We start from the raw sequence: 15094 nt of genomic DNA on the forward strand, positions 1-15094 counted from the left end.
AATTCCTTTAACCCATAGCACGATACATGCAATACAATCATTGCAAAAAGTCACAATACTAATATTATACAATACAATTATTATTATTATTATTAATAAAACACAGTTACACAAGCAGTGTAAGCAGCGCTAGTTGTTATTCTTTCTTAATTGAATTGAATTGAATTGAATAGCTATAAACACGGGGCGCACAATGCTGCCTGGTCTACATTTCCTGCAAACAATCCGATCAAAATAGGGTCATAGAACTCAAAATCTATCCGATAAACTGAGGGTTTAAACACAAAACAATACTCACGAGTGGCTCGATGAGCTTATCCCTTCCAAGCAAGTGACTAGCTTTTTGAAGCATAGAAAAAGAGTGTGCATGTCACGCACGCACGTCAGGTGACAATCAAAAGTTAACTTTAAAGAAGTTATCAACACTGAGGGCGCACTTGGGATCCCTATAGTTTAACATTATATTTTATGTTTTTGTTTTTTCTAATGAGTAGGGTAGATGGCCTTATTTCGATCCAAACCGGACCTTCTTTAGGGGTATAAATTTCCAAAAAATTACATATCCATAGAAAAAATGAGGAGAAAGGGAAGGGAAGGGATCCAGAAAAAAGCTGGAAAACTATAGCCTCAAAAGCCCTCAAAGTTTCTATTTTAGAGGAACGTTAAAGAATTGGTAAGAAAAAACATCTTGATCACAGATTTACATAAAACTACACGGTCTAATGATGATAGTAGTAGAAAACATCATATGAAATATTTCTGTCTGAAATGTCATAATTGATGAGCTTTTTATTTATTTTTGTTAGGGCAAAATTTGTAATCGATTTTCCACTATTTTCTCGTGACCCAGACGGCCAATCGATCTCAAACGTCTACATTGTCTGTTTATGTATATCTTATGATGGATAACATAAAGTGCTTATACACTGCCAGCAACTGATTTGTTAGCAACAACCAATTATGTAATGTTTCTTTAAGTAAACAATAGACCGATCCAGTAGGCTCCGCCCACGACGCACGTGTGAGCAATTGCGCAAGAACACGTGGGTCTCTCCAATGCCTTTCTGCCATAAAAATTATAGCTCTATGCTTTCTGCACAACTCTGCCGCGCGCGCCATACGCACGCGCACGCCATGTCGGACCTTCGTTGCGTTGTTATTGGTCAATACGCAATGGGGCGGAGCTTAATAGGTCGGTCTAAATATGAGAGTAAAGTGGTAAGGCCAAAGGATGAATTGATTACTTGAACATAAAAGTGGTTAAAAATGCAGCAGGGAAACATGAAAGGGTAGGATCACAGAGCAAGTTGCATCATGATGCAACTATGGGTAATTAAAGAAGAAGATAAAGGTTGGATGATAATAACTAGAACAGCGAAGCTGCCATGGCGAGCCGCCGATCGCCAGAATAGAACCAATGGTGACAGAAAAACCAGTTTTGTTCAACTGATTACTTGAAACATAGTCTAAACTTGAAACAATTCAACTGTACACTATAGTGACTTCCTTGGGTACGAAGTGACTTTGGGTACGAAGTGGCTTGAGTCCGAAGTGACTTGGGTACGAAGTTACCGACATTCATGAAGCTAAATGAGGGTTTCTGGCTCCGCGGAAAAGGGTTTAAAAAAGATAGTGAAGCACAAGATTTATTATCGGGGTGGGGGTGCCGGGTGGGGATGGGTGGCCATGGAAGGCGAGGATTCTGAATAACGGTTAGAATTTATTTTGCAACTTCTTTTTTTGCGGACTGGATTTTCTGAACACGCTGAGCTCACCGTAATGAAAAGAATTCATAGGGACTTATCTTTGCGAGATCCGGTTTCAAAAAAACACTTCAGGTGCATAAATTTATCAAGGGGCAAAATGCTAAGAGGTTCGGCGAGAAGGTAGATAGATATAGACTATAGTATAGATGTGTAGCAGAACGAATTCATTTGGTATTATTGTTCCTAAGAAAGCATGGTGAACTGTTGAAGAAAAGACAGTACTCACAAAGCTCGACAGTGTTTTGCCTATAAGTTTCCATTTGCACCTTGTGATGTGCTATGCTGGCGCTGACTGCAGAAACTTTACTGTTAAACTGGGCCCGTCCCCAGCACACAACCACTCCCAACCGTGGCGTAGCCGCTTGTTCACTCGACCGTGCTGCGTAGGTTTTCGTATAACGGGACATTTCCACTGAATCACGTGCTACCTTAGAGAAGAGCTATTGTAATACTTATACAACTGAGTTATTAACATTCAAATTAGCCAAGGAGCGTGCAAGCCACACACCCCAAATAACAAAGAAACTGGATTTTAAAAGCGCTGGTCTTAATCACCGCGATCTCATAGTAGCAATCAATTGAATCTTCGCGGGCTTTTACTTTCTGCGCTATGATTGGTGAGCTCTGAAATGACGCAGTATGTCACTGACGTCAAGCGGGCGGGGTTATTGGTTATTTCGTAAACCTGCTTAAGGCACTATTGGTAAAACTACTCAAAATATTTCTAAGCATAAAAACTTACTGGGTAATAAACGAGGAAGAGATGTTGATCTCCTCTAAAACATCGTGGGAACTGGCTCCCTCTGAAGTAACACAATAGTAGAACACGGCGTGTATTCTAATGGCTTATTAGATGCTAATTAAGAGAACGATTTACCTTCCTCCAAAATAAAGTCGGCCCAATTTTGGGGGAACTATGTGCAGTGTAGGCTGCAGAAACTGCAGAAACAACGACCAATACAACTTATTCCCACAATACATTTTGGGGTTAAAAGATTAATTGGGTATACGGTACAAAACACAATTTCCACTGCTCTTACAATGATGTCACACAGAAATTACATAAAATTGATGGTGATTACATCATTACCTAGAATGAGATGATGTAATGGTCAACGGGGGTGGGGGGGGGGGGTACTGGTCAGCTGGGAGACCTGGATGTAGTAGCCCAGGAGTACTGTGAGTGGTGCTTTCTGGAAATGGGGTGACAGAGTATATGGGCCACCTGTTGAGGTGTAAACAACTATTATTTGGGGATTCTAGAGATAACAGTGGGAAATGATCCTTACACTACCCCCTTGCTCTATGCACTACCCAATACTACTGTATTTTTCACCCAATACTATTGTATTTTTCACAAGGTAGTAACTGGTTGTTGCCGTTATACCAAACAAAGACCCTTTGGGATGGTTTGTGTGTCCTGCCAGCCCGTTTTCATCCTCAAATTCCTTTTAAAATTATTGAAAAGTATAATGTCAGGGTACAGAACGTTTTCCGACCCTCAGAGAAACAAACCATTTGTGAAGGTATTTTGGAAATCTTACTTTAATAAAAAAAAAAAAACAGGGCCCAATATCATGGCTCTGCTTACCGCCGAATTCTGCGCTTACGATCGCGATTCCCCGCTTACGTGCAAGCGCCGAATTTCTGCGCTAGCCTTGTAAACGTAGAATGCCTAGTATAACGTGAAGTACGCACGCGCAGAAGCCCAAATTCGCCGCTAACCCGTAAAATACGCTTGCCGTAAGCACAGAATTCCCTGCTTCCGTCAGCGCCGATTCTGTGATTACGAAAAGCAGAGCCATGAAATACGTTCAAATTTCACTCAAACTGAGTGACATCCCCCGTTCATTCTCAAAAGAGCAACGCTGACACGATTAGGGCAAGAGACTTTAAGTTTCCACTCATTACAGGAGAGTAGGCTGGTACTTTCTAAAGTAGGCCTGGCCTACACAACTCCCAAAACAAACTGTATAAATTTGACACTGCGGCTAAACAAAGCCAAAACCGCTGAAAACGCTATTGTTTTTATACTCTCACAGAATATTCTTGGCTATCATGGTTTCTCATTTTTCACAGGAAGTCTCTGCATTGTTTTAGGAAGACGAACACTTGTAGAGTACCAATTGCCAAGACCGTTGTTGTAGTCGTGTAAAACTACGACCACCGACCAAGCTTACAAAAAACATAGCATTGCATGCACGTTAACATGGATACCCCTGATGATTGGCACAACAAAGCGATTCACATACAGCTGAGACATTCTTGGCTCAAAGCATGCAAGCAATTTACCAGGCGCCTCGAAATTCCCGATAAGACAAAAACAACACTGTGCTGTTTCAGTGGTTTTGTATAAGTTTTTTGTATAGTTTTTAACCTTATACAGTTTGAGTAAATTTGTCTGTAGACACCCAAACCAAACAGTGCGCTCTTGGGTCCACCATACCTCAACAAGGATAACTAAGCACTGCATTACACAATACTTTCCCGAGTTCTGTGAAAAGAATTAACTGCCAAATCACTTGGGTGGGATACGAACCCATGACCGTTGCAGTGCTAGGATACACACATTAGCATTTATAATGGGGTTTATGTGGTTGTTCGAAGGAAGCAAGGACCATGGGGTTTGTATTTTACTTAGAAAATTATGCTTAATAGAAAAATACAAATTTCACCTATAGTATTCAACCGTTCCGGTACCTGCTGCTAAAATGTAGTTTTCCAACTGCCTCTATAACGACCACGAAATCTCGGTGGTAGTAGGCCTACTGCTCTAGAAGTGCAAAGGTCTTTGGTTCGAATCTCACAGGAGTAATATGCCTGGGTTTTTTTTTCAACAGAACTCGGCAAGGTATAGACCTAACTAAGAATACAATGCTAGCAAACATCAGTTTATTATGGGTAAACCCAAAATGTATGTTCCTCATCACCGATGCAAATCCCATATAATAAGATGGCTATAAATTGTTTGTATAATTTCAATGCCAAGCATGCTTCTTTTATAACAAAAGAAGAAAGAGAAAACAAACGAAAGTCAGACGGAGCTCTAACAAAAAGACACACATTAGTCTTTATCTTGATATGTTCAACTAATTCTTAAATTTAATAATAAAAAAATTAAGGATCCATACAATATTGTATTGTAATAACATTATGCTAGACCTAGCCTAATTTATGTTTCTCTGTTCTATTCGTGCATTGCAGACTGGGTTTCAACCACCAAAACAAAATAAGTTATTAAAGTAAAATGGAGACACAATGTGAAGTAAAAGAAAAGTTGAATAGTTTTACTGATGAAATGTTGACAGAACCGGCATTGTAAACACTAACAGGTTAAGCAAGAGGAAAAGCACACTTTTTTCTTGAAAGAAATATCAATCCACTCCTCTTACGAAAAAACAAACTTTAGAAATTGAACATTACAGAATTGGTAAGAAAAAACTCGTCTAAGATCACAGATTTACATAAAACTTACAGGGTCTAATGATGATGATAGTAGAACACATTTCTTGGAATATTTCTGTCTGAAATGTCATATTTGAAGGAAAAAACATTATTCCGTTTAGAGTTTATCGCTCAGTGAGCGTTTTATTCATTTGTTTTTGTATGCAAATTAAGTAATTGGTTTTTCACTGTTTTCTCGTGACCCAGATGGCCGATCGATCGCAAACTTCTACAGGCTTGTCAGTTTATGTATAATGATGGGTTACATAAAGTGCTTACACATAACACTGCCAACAACTGTTTTGTTAGCATCAACCAATTCTGTAAGGAGATATTATGCGGCAGGTACCTGCACATGTACCCTATATCCATTAAACTCTGCACCCCGATCAAACTAAATTACATTTGAAAAAGACCAATTTGGGATGAAGTTGTTACAACCAAAGTGCACAATGACCCAAATTGCTTTTGTTTGATTAAAGCAATTCAAATAAATAATTAAGCAAGTTTTAACCTGAATATATTTACAAACGATAGCTCAAACCTGTTTTCACAATTGATGTATAATTTTAAAATATGGTACAACTTTGATCATCTTTTGGTTGGTTTTTAAGCTTTCTTTCTTAAATGCAGACCCCACTAAAGAAAAGTTATCAATGAGTCCCATCCTTGAAGAGTTTTCTTAAGCACAAAAAATAGCTAAGCACAACAAAATTATACTTAGTAACATTTCACGTGTACAATTTGTACACGGTTATACAATTTGTAAACGGTTGCTGAGTTTGTTTTGCTGAGCAGGAAATTGTTAAGCAGTTTATTTTTGCTTAAACAGCTCTATGTAATAGGGCCCAGATTTTTAACTTCTTTTCGTCAAGTATTCTCTTCTCGATTGTCACACCAAATTAAATTCATTGGACTAAGATAAGACCGGAAAGCCTGACCCTGTGAAAAGCAATTGGTGCTTGGGCCTACCTGGGCCTAACTTCAAAAAAGCTGCTAATCAAATTCTGCTTGAAAATCTGCTTAGCAAATTTCTTGGCTAAGCAAGACAGGATCAGGGTATCAGTCACAGCATTGCTAACTGTATGGTATTGTGGCATATTTGATAAGCAAAAGTTTGTTATGCTTAGCAAGTTTTTGTGCTTACCGGCTTTATAAAATTGGGGCCCGGTCCCACCCTTTTGGAACCTTCATTTTTGATTTAGAAGAAAACTGAAGTGTAAAGGTTAACTTTGCTTCCAGTACCAGTCATGATAGCTATGCAAGATCCGAAAACTAGCACATGTTATATATTATTACAAACGAAATTGCACAAGCATAATTTAAAAATTTAATGTTCACAATTCTGACAAGAAATGATTGACATAAATAGCATTAGAAATTGAACTTGTCCTGCATTCTATTAAAATCATACTGATTTCTAAGGAAACATATATTCTAATTGTACGCTGGAACGATAAAGGCCCAATTTCATAAGCCTTTTTTGAGATATGGCGGACACTATAGGAGTGCACTGTTTGGTTTGGGTGTACACCGGGAAATTTACCCAAACCTAATAGTGTTGAAGCATTATGTCGGCCATACCTCAAAAAAGCTCATAGAAAATATTGCGGCGACTCATTTCTGCTTAGCAGAAATGAGCAGGATACCAGTCACAAATTGTACATGCAACATGGTAGTTTGGCTGGTAACTTTTTCTAGAAAGCATAATTTTGTGTGCGGAGCTAAATTTTGTGCTTAAGCAGCTCTATAAAATTGGGCCCTATCTGACAAGCAGTTAAAATATGCAACAAAACACAATTTTGCTCACAAAACTTTTCTAATACAAAATGTGCACACTTTGGCTGGTTATGTGTTCCTATATGTTCAAATGTTCTTGTTCACCTGCGATTCAAATACATTTTTCATCTAATACTTTTGTATTATACTATTCTTTCTTTTCTAGTGTAGCTTTAACGACTGTGTCTTTTACGTGTGTTGGTAGTTTTATAGCAACACACAGGACCTACAGCTTTGCATCCCATCCGAAGTCCGAGCAATGGTTGCAAAGAGTCTTGCTTAAGGACACAAGTAACACGACCGGGACTCGAACCCACACTGATCAGATACACCAGAGCTTGAGTTCAGTGATATTAACCACTCAGCCACTACAGCCCATGCCAATGCAATTGCTGGATTTTTGTGTGTATTTTGTGGATTAGTTTGTAAGATTAAGATGCCCTAACTGTCATATTGAATGAATATTTTACAACTGCAGTCAAATTTGAATAAACATTGAGCAAAATTTGCTTTGCCTCTACATTAAGCGTCGGTCCCAACATGCATCATGCATACAGTGTGCATTCATTATCATTAATAATTTAGATCAATATATGTATACTACGTTGATCTATTATTATATATATTTGTTAATATCATTACATTATTATATATTATAATTTATTTACAGGAAGAAGACAACCAAAAATACAAAAAACATACAACATTCATACAGTCAAATACCTACATGTATAACAATTTAAATATTATAACTACCGCCCAATTTCGTAGAGCTGCAGCACAAAAAGTAGCTAAGCACAACAAAAATTATGCTTATCGGAATAAAGCTACCAGCCAATAAACCATGTGACATACAATTTGTGACTGGTATCTTGCTCAATTCTGCTAGGCAGAAAAATGTTGAGCAATATTGTCAGCTTAAGCAGCTCTATGAAATTAGGCCCAGGTTGATGAACACGAATTCGTTTGAATAAAATAGTAAGATATAAAAAACAGCGGTGAAAAGTCACCAACTTCCAAAAAACTTGAAAAATTAGTCTAAAGGAGCCAATGTTAACACACATGTCACTAGTGAAGGGTAACACTGCCTTCAGATGCGGCGCTTTGGGTTATAGAGCATTTGTTTTGAAATGGATACCATTAGAGGATATTTTAAAGGGTGTAAGTAGTTTAAGATCAAGTTCTGGTAGTTAAAGACACTGGTCACTATTGGTAACTGTCAAAGACTCGTCTTCACAGTTGGTGTATCTCAACATATGCATAAAATAACAAACCTGTCAATTGGTCGTCGAAGTTACGAGATATTAATGAAAGAAAAAACAACCTTGGCGCACCAGGGTCACACGAAGTTGTGTGCTTTCAGATGCTTGATTTCGAGACCTCAAATTCTAAATCTGAGGTCTCGAAATCACATTTGTGGAAAAAAATTATTTCTTTCCCCCAAAATCACTTCAGAGGGAACTGTTTCTCATAATGTTTTATACTATCAACCTCTCCCCATTACTCGTAATCAAGAAAGGTTTTATGATAATAATTATTTTGAGTAATTACCAATAGTGTCCACTGCCTTTGGGTCATTGGAGTGTTGGTTCGAATCCCCGTCATGACACTTGCGTCCTTTAGCAAGATGCTTTACTATATATAATTGATCCTCTTCACCTAGGGGTATAAATGGGAACCTGTGAGGGTAGAGCAGCTTTGGATAGTATAATGCATTTTGAGAAACTTTTTTCCCACTTTGAAGTACTTGGGTTATGAAAAATATATCACTTTTTTTATCTACTACATTTTGAATCTGAGAATGTTACCGACAGTAACTTTTCTCAGATTGTGTATTCCAATTGCAGATTATTCTTCCTGAGTGGATATACATTGTAACCACTCCAGATTGTTTCAAAGATCTCAAAAACGCTACCACCTTTTGAAATGAAATTTACACAGGTTAGTTTTATGGTATATATCGCAAAACTATATACCATTAAAACAAACAAAAGGTTCCAAAGGTATCATGCACATCCCTTTAAATGTTGTTGTTGCTGCTGGCAAGCACAATCTACAAGAAATTGAAAATGGCTCCAAAAAAGAATGACTGGTTAATGGATGTGTTCCTTGTGCCATGGAAAAAAGTTTTTTTAGTTTATGGTCCATCGTGACTGCCATATACATGTAGCTGTAACGTATTGATATGTGGTTACGATTTTGTGGGAAACTACATTACCAACTACAAAGTCCTCGCTATTGGGTTCTCCAAGCTACTTGGATTCTAGTACATTAACTAGTTGTTGCTAATCTGCTGTCACTGGTGACAACCTAATATGCACTCTTCCTTTACATGGAATTATCACTGTTTGTCAGCTCTATTATGCTTACTTATTGTACCTAATAAGCGCAAATGTCAAACCCAATGGGTTTAAGATTTACCTTACAGGCCCACATACATGTAATGCGTGGACAAAGTGGAACCAGGCTTGAAAATGTATGGAATTTTTTTCAATTTGATAAAAGTGATAATGAAGTATTGTTCTGTATTATATCTGTATAGTGCAATTTAATTTACTTCTGCCGTTTGTATCCAAATGAACACAAATAAATTCAAGTCATGAAGATCACTTTTAAATAATGAGTTTTTGCTCAGGAAAAGAAGCGTTTTGAAACCAAAACCGAAGATCGCTTGAAGGAAAAGGATGAAACATCTGTGCCCAGCAAATAAAAGCAGTACAAAGTGAATAACAGTATGAACAAGCTAATGTTATCCAAGAAATGCAATTTCTATAATTAACAAACGACCAATGAACTGGGCCGAATTTCATGGCTCTGCATACTGCAGAATTCTGCACTTGCCATCATCATTCTCCGCTTACTGTGCAAGTGCCCAATTTCTGTGCTGGCTGTGTAAGGGAAAGAATGCCTAGTCCCATGGAGTAAGCACGCTCACCCTGTTAAATACGCTTGGCATAAGCATGGAATTCCCTTTTCTGTAAGCGCCGCTTATTTGATTATGGTAAGCAGAAAGTTTCCAATTATAAGTTCACTAATATGTATTTATGATCTTAATACAAAAAATGTGCAATTCTGAAACATTTCAACATGTTCAAGAATCAAAAAGAACTATTGTGTAAAGACAGCAATGTTTGTTCCTCTGAAATCCTTTTTTTTAAATTAAGGTGCATCTGAACTCTAGTTACTAGCAAAGTTCCTGTTTAAAGTTATTTGACAAATTCTGCCTGGAGGACATGCTTCAATAGTTCACAAACTGTGAGGCACGAACAAGACTTTCATAGTGTTCTACTCAAAACATACAGGAAGCACAAATATATGAATTCACAATAATTAGGATCAATCAAAGGTGCTCTTTTGAGTTGCTCTCGAAGATAAAAGTCTGGCGTCTTGAATCTCCATGTCTATTTCACAGCTTGCCCACACTTGATTCAATGTATTAAAATATGTGCAGGGTTGACTTTACTACTTAAGTATTTACCAAGAAACAAAAATACAAATCGTCTACAGGAGAATCTGGGTTTATATATTTTTTCAAATCTGCACCTTTTAAAGAACAAAAACTAACATTGCTGTATGAGACAGCCGGTGTCGTAAAAGGCCTGCTGTGTTTTCACCGAGCCCTCTGACACAAGGAAATGCTAGGAACTTTTTGAAACCACGGCTTGGGCTTTAAGATTCCGCTTGGGATCCTTCAGTCATTTTTCAAAAACTTATAGACCCCTTGCACAATGTGGAGGGCACTCACCTACAACCTATCCTGTACGCCATTTTGGGGGTCAAACTCATGCACAAAAAATGTTGGTTCCCCTGTTAAACCCGCATTGTGCGGAGGTATGTTCCGCATTGTGCAAGGGGGATCTATTGAAATCAAAAGAACCCCCTTTCATAACGCTAAACGCAACCAGGTGCACGATGTCATGCACACGTTTTGACAGCTATCGTCCTATCGAACAGCTATCTTCCAACGATCTGCCTCCCTTTGGGCTCAGTAAAGGCGCTTCTTAAGAGTGTGACATCATATGCAAAAGAGTATTGAAACTATAAATAAATAGTAAACTTGCAGGTACAACCATGTGTAAATCTCTTAGGGTGAGTGTTGGCTCTGAGAAGAGCAGGTTTGGTCTCGATGTTTCGACCAAATGTATACTCTGCTCGTCTTCTCCTGAAGATGAGCTTTACACATGGTTGTATCCATTATTTATAGTTTCTTTCTAAACTGTATATATGCAAGAGAGTCTATACTTTTGGTAAGGGTCTTTAAACTGGTGGAAGGTCCTTGAGCCAGAGCCCAAGCCTTAGCCGTGGTTTAAAAAATTACCTACATTAAATGCAACATTCATACATTCTGTACCTATTAAACAACCAATGTTAATGTATCTGAACATGTCTGACATGCATAAAAAAACACATACATTGTAACACACCTTGCTCATACTTTTCTTGATTTCAACATTTCGACATGCACTAAATAACTTCAAGTGCCTTTATAAGGACACTCAAAAAATTAACCTTTACACTGAAGATGGTGATGAGAATGTGTAAAGACATAAGGTAGTGTATATAAAGTGAAAATGTTCAGCTCACACGCAGATTTATCTGTGATGTACATGTATTAATCTGCAATGTACACAACATGTATGAGTATCTGCAGTGTGAATGCAGTGTATCTATGTTGCACACACATTGTTTATGAAGTGATCGTACAATGTGAGCATGCACTCAGTGTAGCAGTGTGTTTTACACTGCGCAAAGTGTGGACCTGAGAACAAAAGAGGTCCTCATATCAAATGTAGAGACTTGAAACACTATGTGGACTTACGAACGTCTACACAGTGTTGCACATGTATGTACAGTGTTGAAGAATAGGATTTTCCTTCTGTGTACAGCAGGAATGTACACACAGTGACTGCAACACAGTGAGTGTGTACTTGTAGTGTACCTATCAGGGCTGATACTTCTTGGAGGCAACAAAGGCGATTGCCTCCATGTCCCCTGGTCCCTGGTCATTGCCTTGGTGCCCAGTAGAAATTAACAATTTCCACACAGGGTGCCCTTCACCAAGGAGAAAATGCTTTGGTGCCCTTGCCCTTTAAAAGGCGAAGCGTACAGGGCTGATGCATGTTATGTTGTAGTTCTTCTCCACATTGCACAGGATATACATGTAACAACTCAGTCTGACTACACATCTCTTCCAAATACGAGCAATAACCTTGAGACTGCAACAGTTAATATACATACAGCGAGTTTGAACCAGCTTGAGCCAGTTTGAACCAGTTAGAACCAGCCAAATAAGGATCTACATGTAGCCTACCCAAACTGTGTCTCTGTGTGCTACGTCTCGGGTGCCTCTTTGCTGAAATATGGCGCTGACTCGTTGACTAGTAATGTGTGACAGATATTGCAGACTGGCATCCGACGTTTGCGTGGACCGCTCTCCACGTTGTGGTTAAGACACTCTGGACAGAAGACTTTACCACAGTGCATGCAGTGGTGCTAATGTAAAAACACAGAGGAAGATCATTCAGTCAGTGGATCCATCTCTAAATGGGACCAACAGGGCCCCATTTCACAAAGCTGCTTAAACAGCAAACATTGTTTAAGGGCAGTGGTCACTATTGGTAATTACCCAAAGTAATTATCAGCATAAAACCTCACTTGGTAACTAGTAATGGGGAGAGGTTGATAGTATAAAATATTGTGAGAAACAGCTCCCTCTGAAGTGACGTAGTTTTCGAGAAAGAGACCTCAGATTTAGAATTTGAGGTCTCGAAATCAAACATCGGAAAGCACACAACTTTGTGTGACAAGGGTGTTTTTTTCTTTCATAGTTATCTCGCAACTTCGACGACCAATCGAGCTCAAATTTTCACAGATTTGTTATTTTATGCATATGTTGAGATAAACCAAGTGAAAAGACTGGTCTTTGTCAATTACCAATAGTGTCCAGTATCTTTAAAGACATTGGACAACTTTGGTAATATAAATTTTCAAAGACCAGTCTTCTCACTTGGTGTATCTCAACATATGCACAAAATAACCTGCGAGATAATAATGGAAGAAAAAACATGAAGTTGTGTGCTTTCAGATGCTTGATTTCGGAACCTCAAAACCTAATTCTAACGTCTTGAATTCAAATTCCAATATCTAAATGGAAAATTACTTCTTGTCAAAGGGATTCACCACTGTTATATTCTTAGCTTTCAAAACAAATGTAAGTGTTAATACAAACACCGTTGTTGATAAATTAAAGCTGCAACCTTAGTCATTTTGAGACTGGCATACACAAAGTATTGCCTTTCTTAGGTTCGGTTTAGGGTGTGATCGGACTACATCTAGTCTAGCATTCTGTATCAGGCTCTTCGACTAGATATAGTCCATATCGCACCCAATCTCATCTACATGTAATAACTTTTAGAACACACCTCTTGCTTGTTCTGTATTCTGGTTGGCTGAAACACGGTCACATTGGATGAGTCTAGTGATCGCGCGCGTGTTTTGCAGGAATAGTGCCCGCAACTACAGCAACTACAAAACTTCCTTTCTTTTCCAGATTTCTGTTCTTATTTCACATTTAATACCGAGGTGTGTTATAACACACATACTGACTGGCATAAATCGGTAACTAGTGTACGTCTATTCCCCTTGGGCCTGTGAGTGACCAGAAGAAGGGCCTATTTCCCTCAACTTCGGGAAATAGGTCCCTGTTCTGGTCACTCAAAGTCCCTCGGGGGAATAGACGAACACTAGTTACCTCATTGCCAGTCAATATGTGTATAATAATATCTATCTTACTCACCTTTTTCTTCTTCTGTGAACCAAATGGTGATTTACATCCTTTGCATTGTTCCACATCTTCTTCGTGTTCCCACCTTACTTCATTGTCTTTCTGTCGGATATTCTCAAGCTGAACCTAGGAGAAATCAACAACAAAATGGTTACTTTAATTTGTTTTTTACCCTTGCACTGATCAAAGCACTGTATACTCAGTACTTCCTCCGAGTTCAGTGAAGAAATTCACAGGCAAATCACTCCGGTGTGATTCGAAACTGAACTACAACAAAACAGTCATCTATTGAAATAGGTTAATGAGAAACATTATTTGAGAAATACCGAACCGAATTAAAGACCGATCCGACGAAACAAAATTGGTAGCGCCCTCTATTGAAAATTACCAACCGCGATGTCTTTTTGTGCACAATCTAGGCAATGAAGACACCGCAGCCTGATGCGCGTCGGATTGGTCAATAGCAGGACTCCTCACACAACTATTCTAATGAGTATTACAAAAAAATACAAAGAACACAAAATTTCGCTGCACGATCAGTTACCTGTACAAAAAAAATCAGAGCACATAACACCCATCATTCGCTCTCTTCATTGGCTTCCAATTCACCAACGCATGCACTTCAAAATTCTTCTTCTTGTGTATAAAGTTGTTCATAATTTGGCCCTGTACATTTCTCCATGACCTCATAGCCCTTCGCTCATCTTCACTAAGATCAGCTACCTAACGCCTTTGCTCTTCTTCAATCGCTCATTTCCCTGCTTTCCTCTGGGCCCCACACCATGACACAATATGGCGATCATGCCTTTTCAGTCATAGCTCCAACACTTTGGAACAAGCTACCCACCCACATTCAAGCAGCTCCTTCATTGGACATGTTTAAAACATTACTTTAAAGGCACTGTGTACACTACTGGTACATGTAATTACTAAAAATAATTATTAACATAAAACCTTACTTGTTAACAATCAATGGAGAGCTGTTGATAGCATAAAACATTGTGAGAAACAGCTCCCTCTGAATTAACGTAGTTTTTGAGGAAGAAGTAATTTTCCATGAATTTGATGTCAAGACCTCAGATTTAGAATTTGAGGTCTCGAAATCAAGCATCTAAAAGCACACAAGGGTGCATTTTCTTTCATAGTTATCTCGCAACTCTGTAGGCCAATCAAGCTCAAATTTTCACAGGTTTGTTATTTTATGCATATGTTGAGATGTGTCCAGGGTCTTTAAAACCCATCTGTTTTGTCAATCTGGTCACAGTGCTTAGAAACTACCGTATTTAATTGTTATTTCTATATTAATGATTTTGCCCTTAGG

General features: G+C 38.4%; 1 protein-coding gene across 2 annotated transcripts in view; it reads right to left on the reverse strand.

Moving 5' to 3' along the window:
- Positions 1-11128: 11128 nt before the first annotated feature.
- Positions 11129-15094, reverse strand: part of LOC117290850 (rab GTPase-binding effector protein 1-like) — a 28782-nt gene continuing 24816 nt past the window's right edge. For both annotated transcript variants that reach the window (XM_033772406.1, XM_033772405.1), the window contains exons 21-22: positions 13786-13899; positions 11129-12482 (exon numbers count right to left, since the gene is read on the reverse strand). In XM_033772406.1, coding sequence (XP_033628297.1) covers positions 12321-12482; positions 13786-13899 — 276 coding nt within the window. In that variant the 3' untranslated portion in view covers positions 11129-12320. The remainder of the gene's footprint in view (positions 12483-13785; positions 13900-15094) is intronic.

This window comes from Asterias rubens, chromosome 5, assembly GCF_902459465.1.
Source record: "Asterias rubens chromosome 5, eAstRub1.3, whole genome shotgun sequence".
Lineage (NCBI taxonomy): Eukaryota > Metazoa > Echinodermata > Asteroidea > Forcipulatida > Asteriidae > Asterias > Asterias rubens.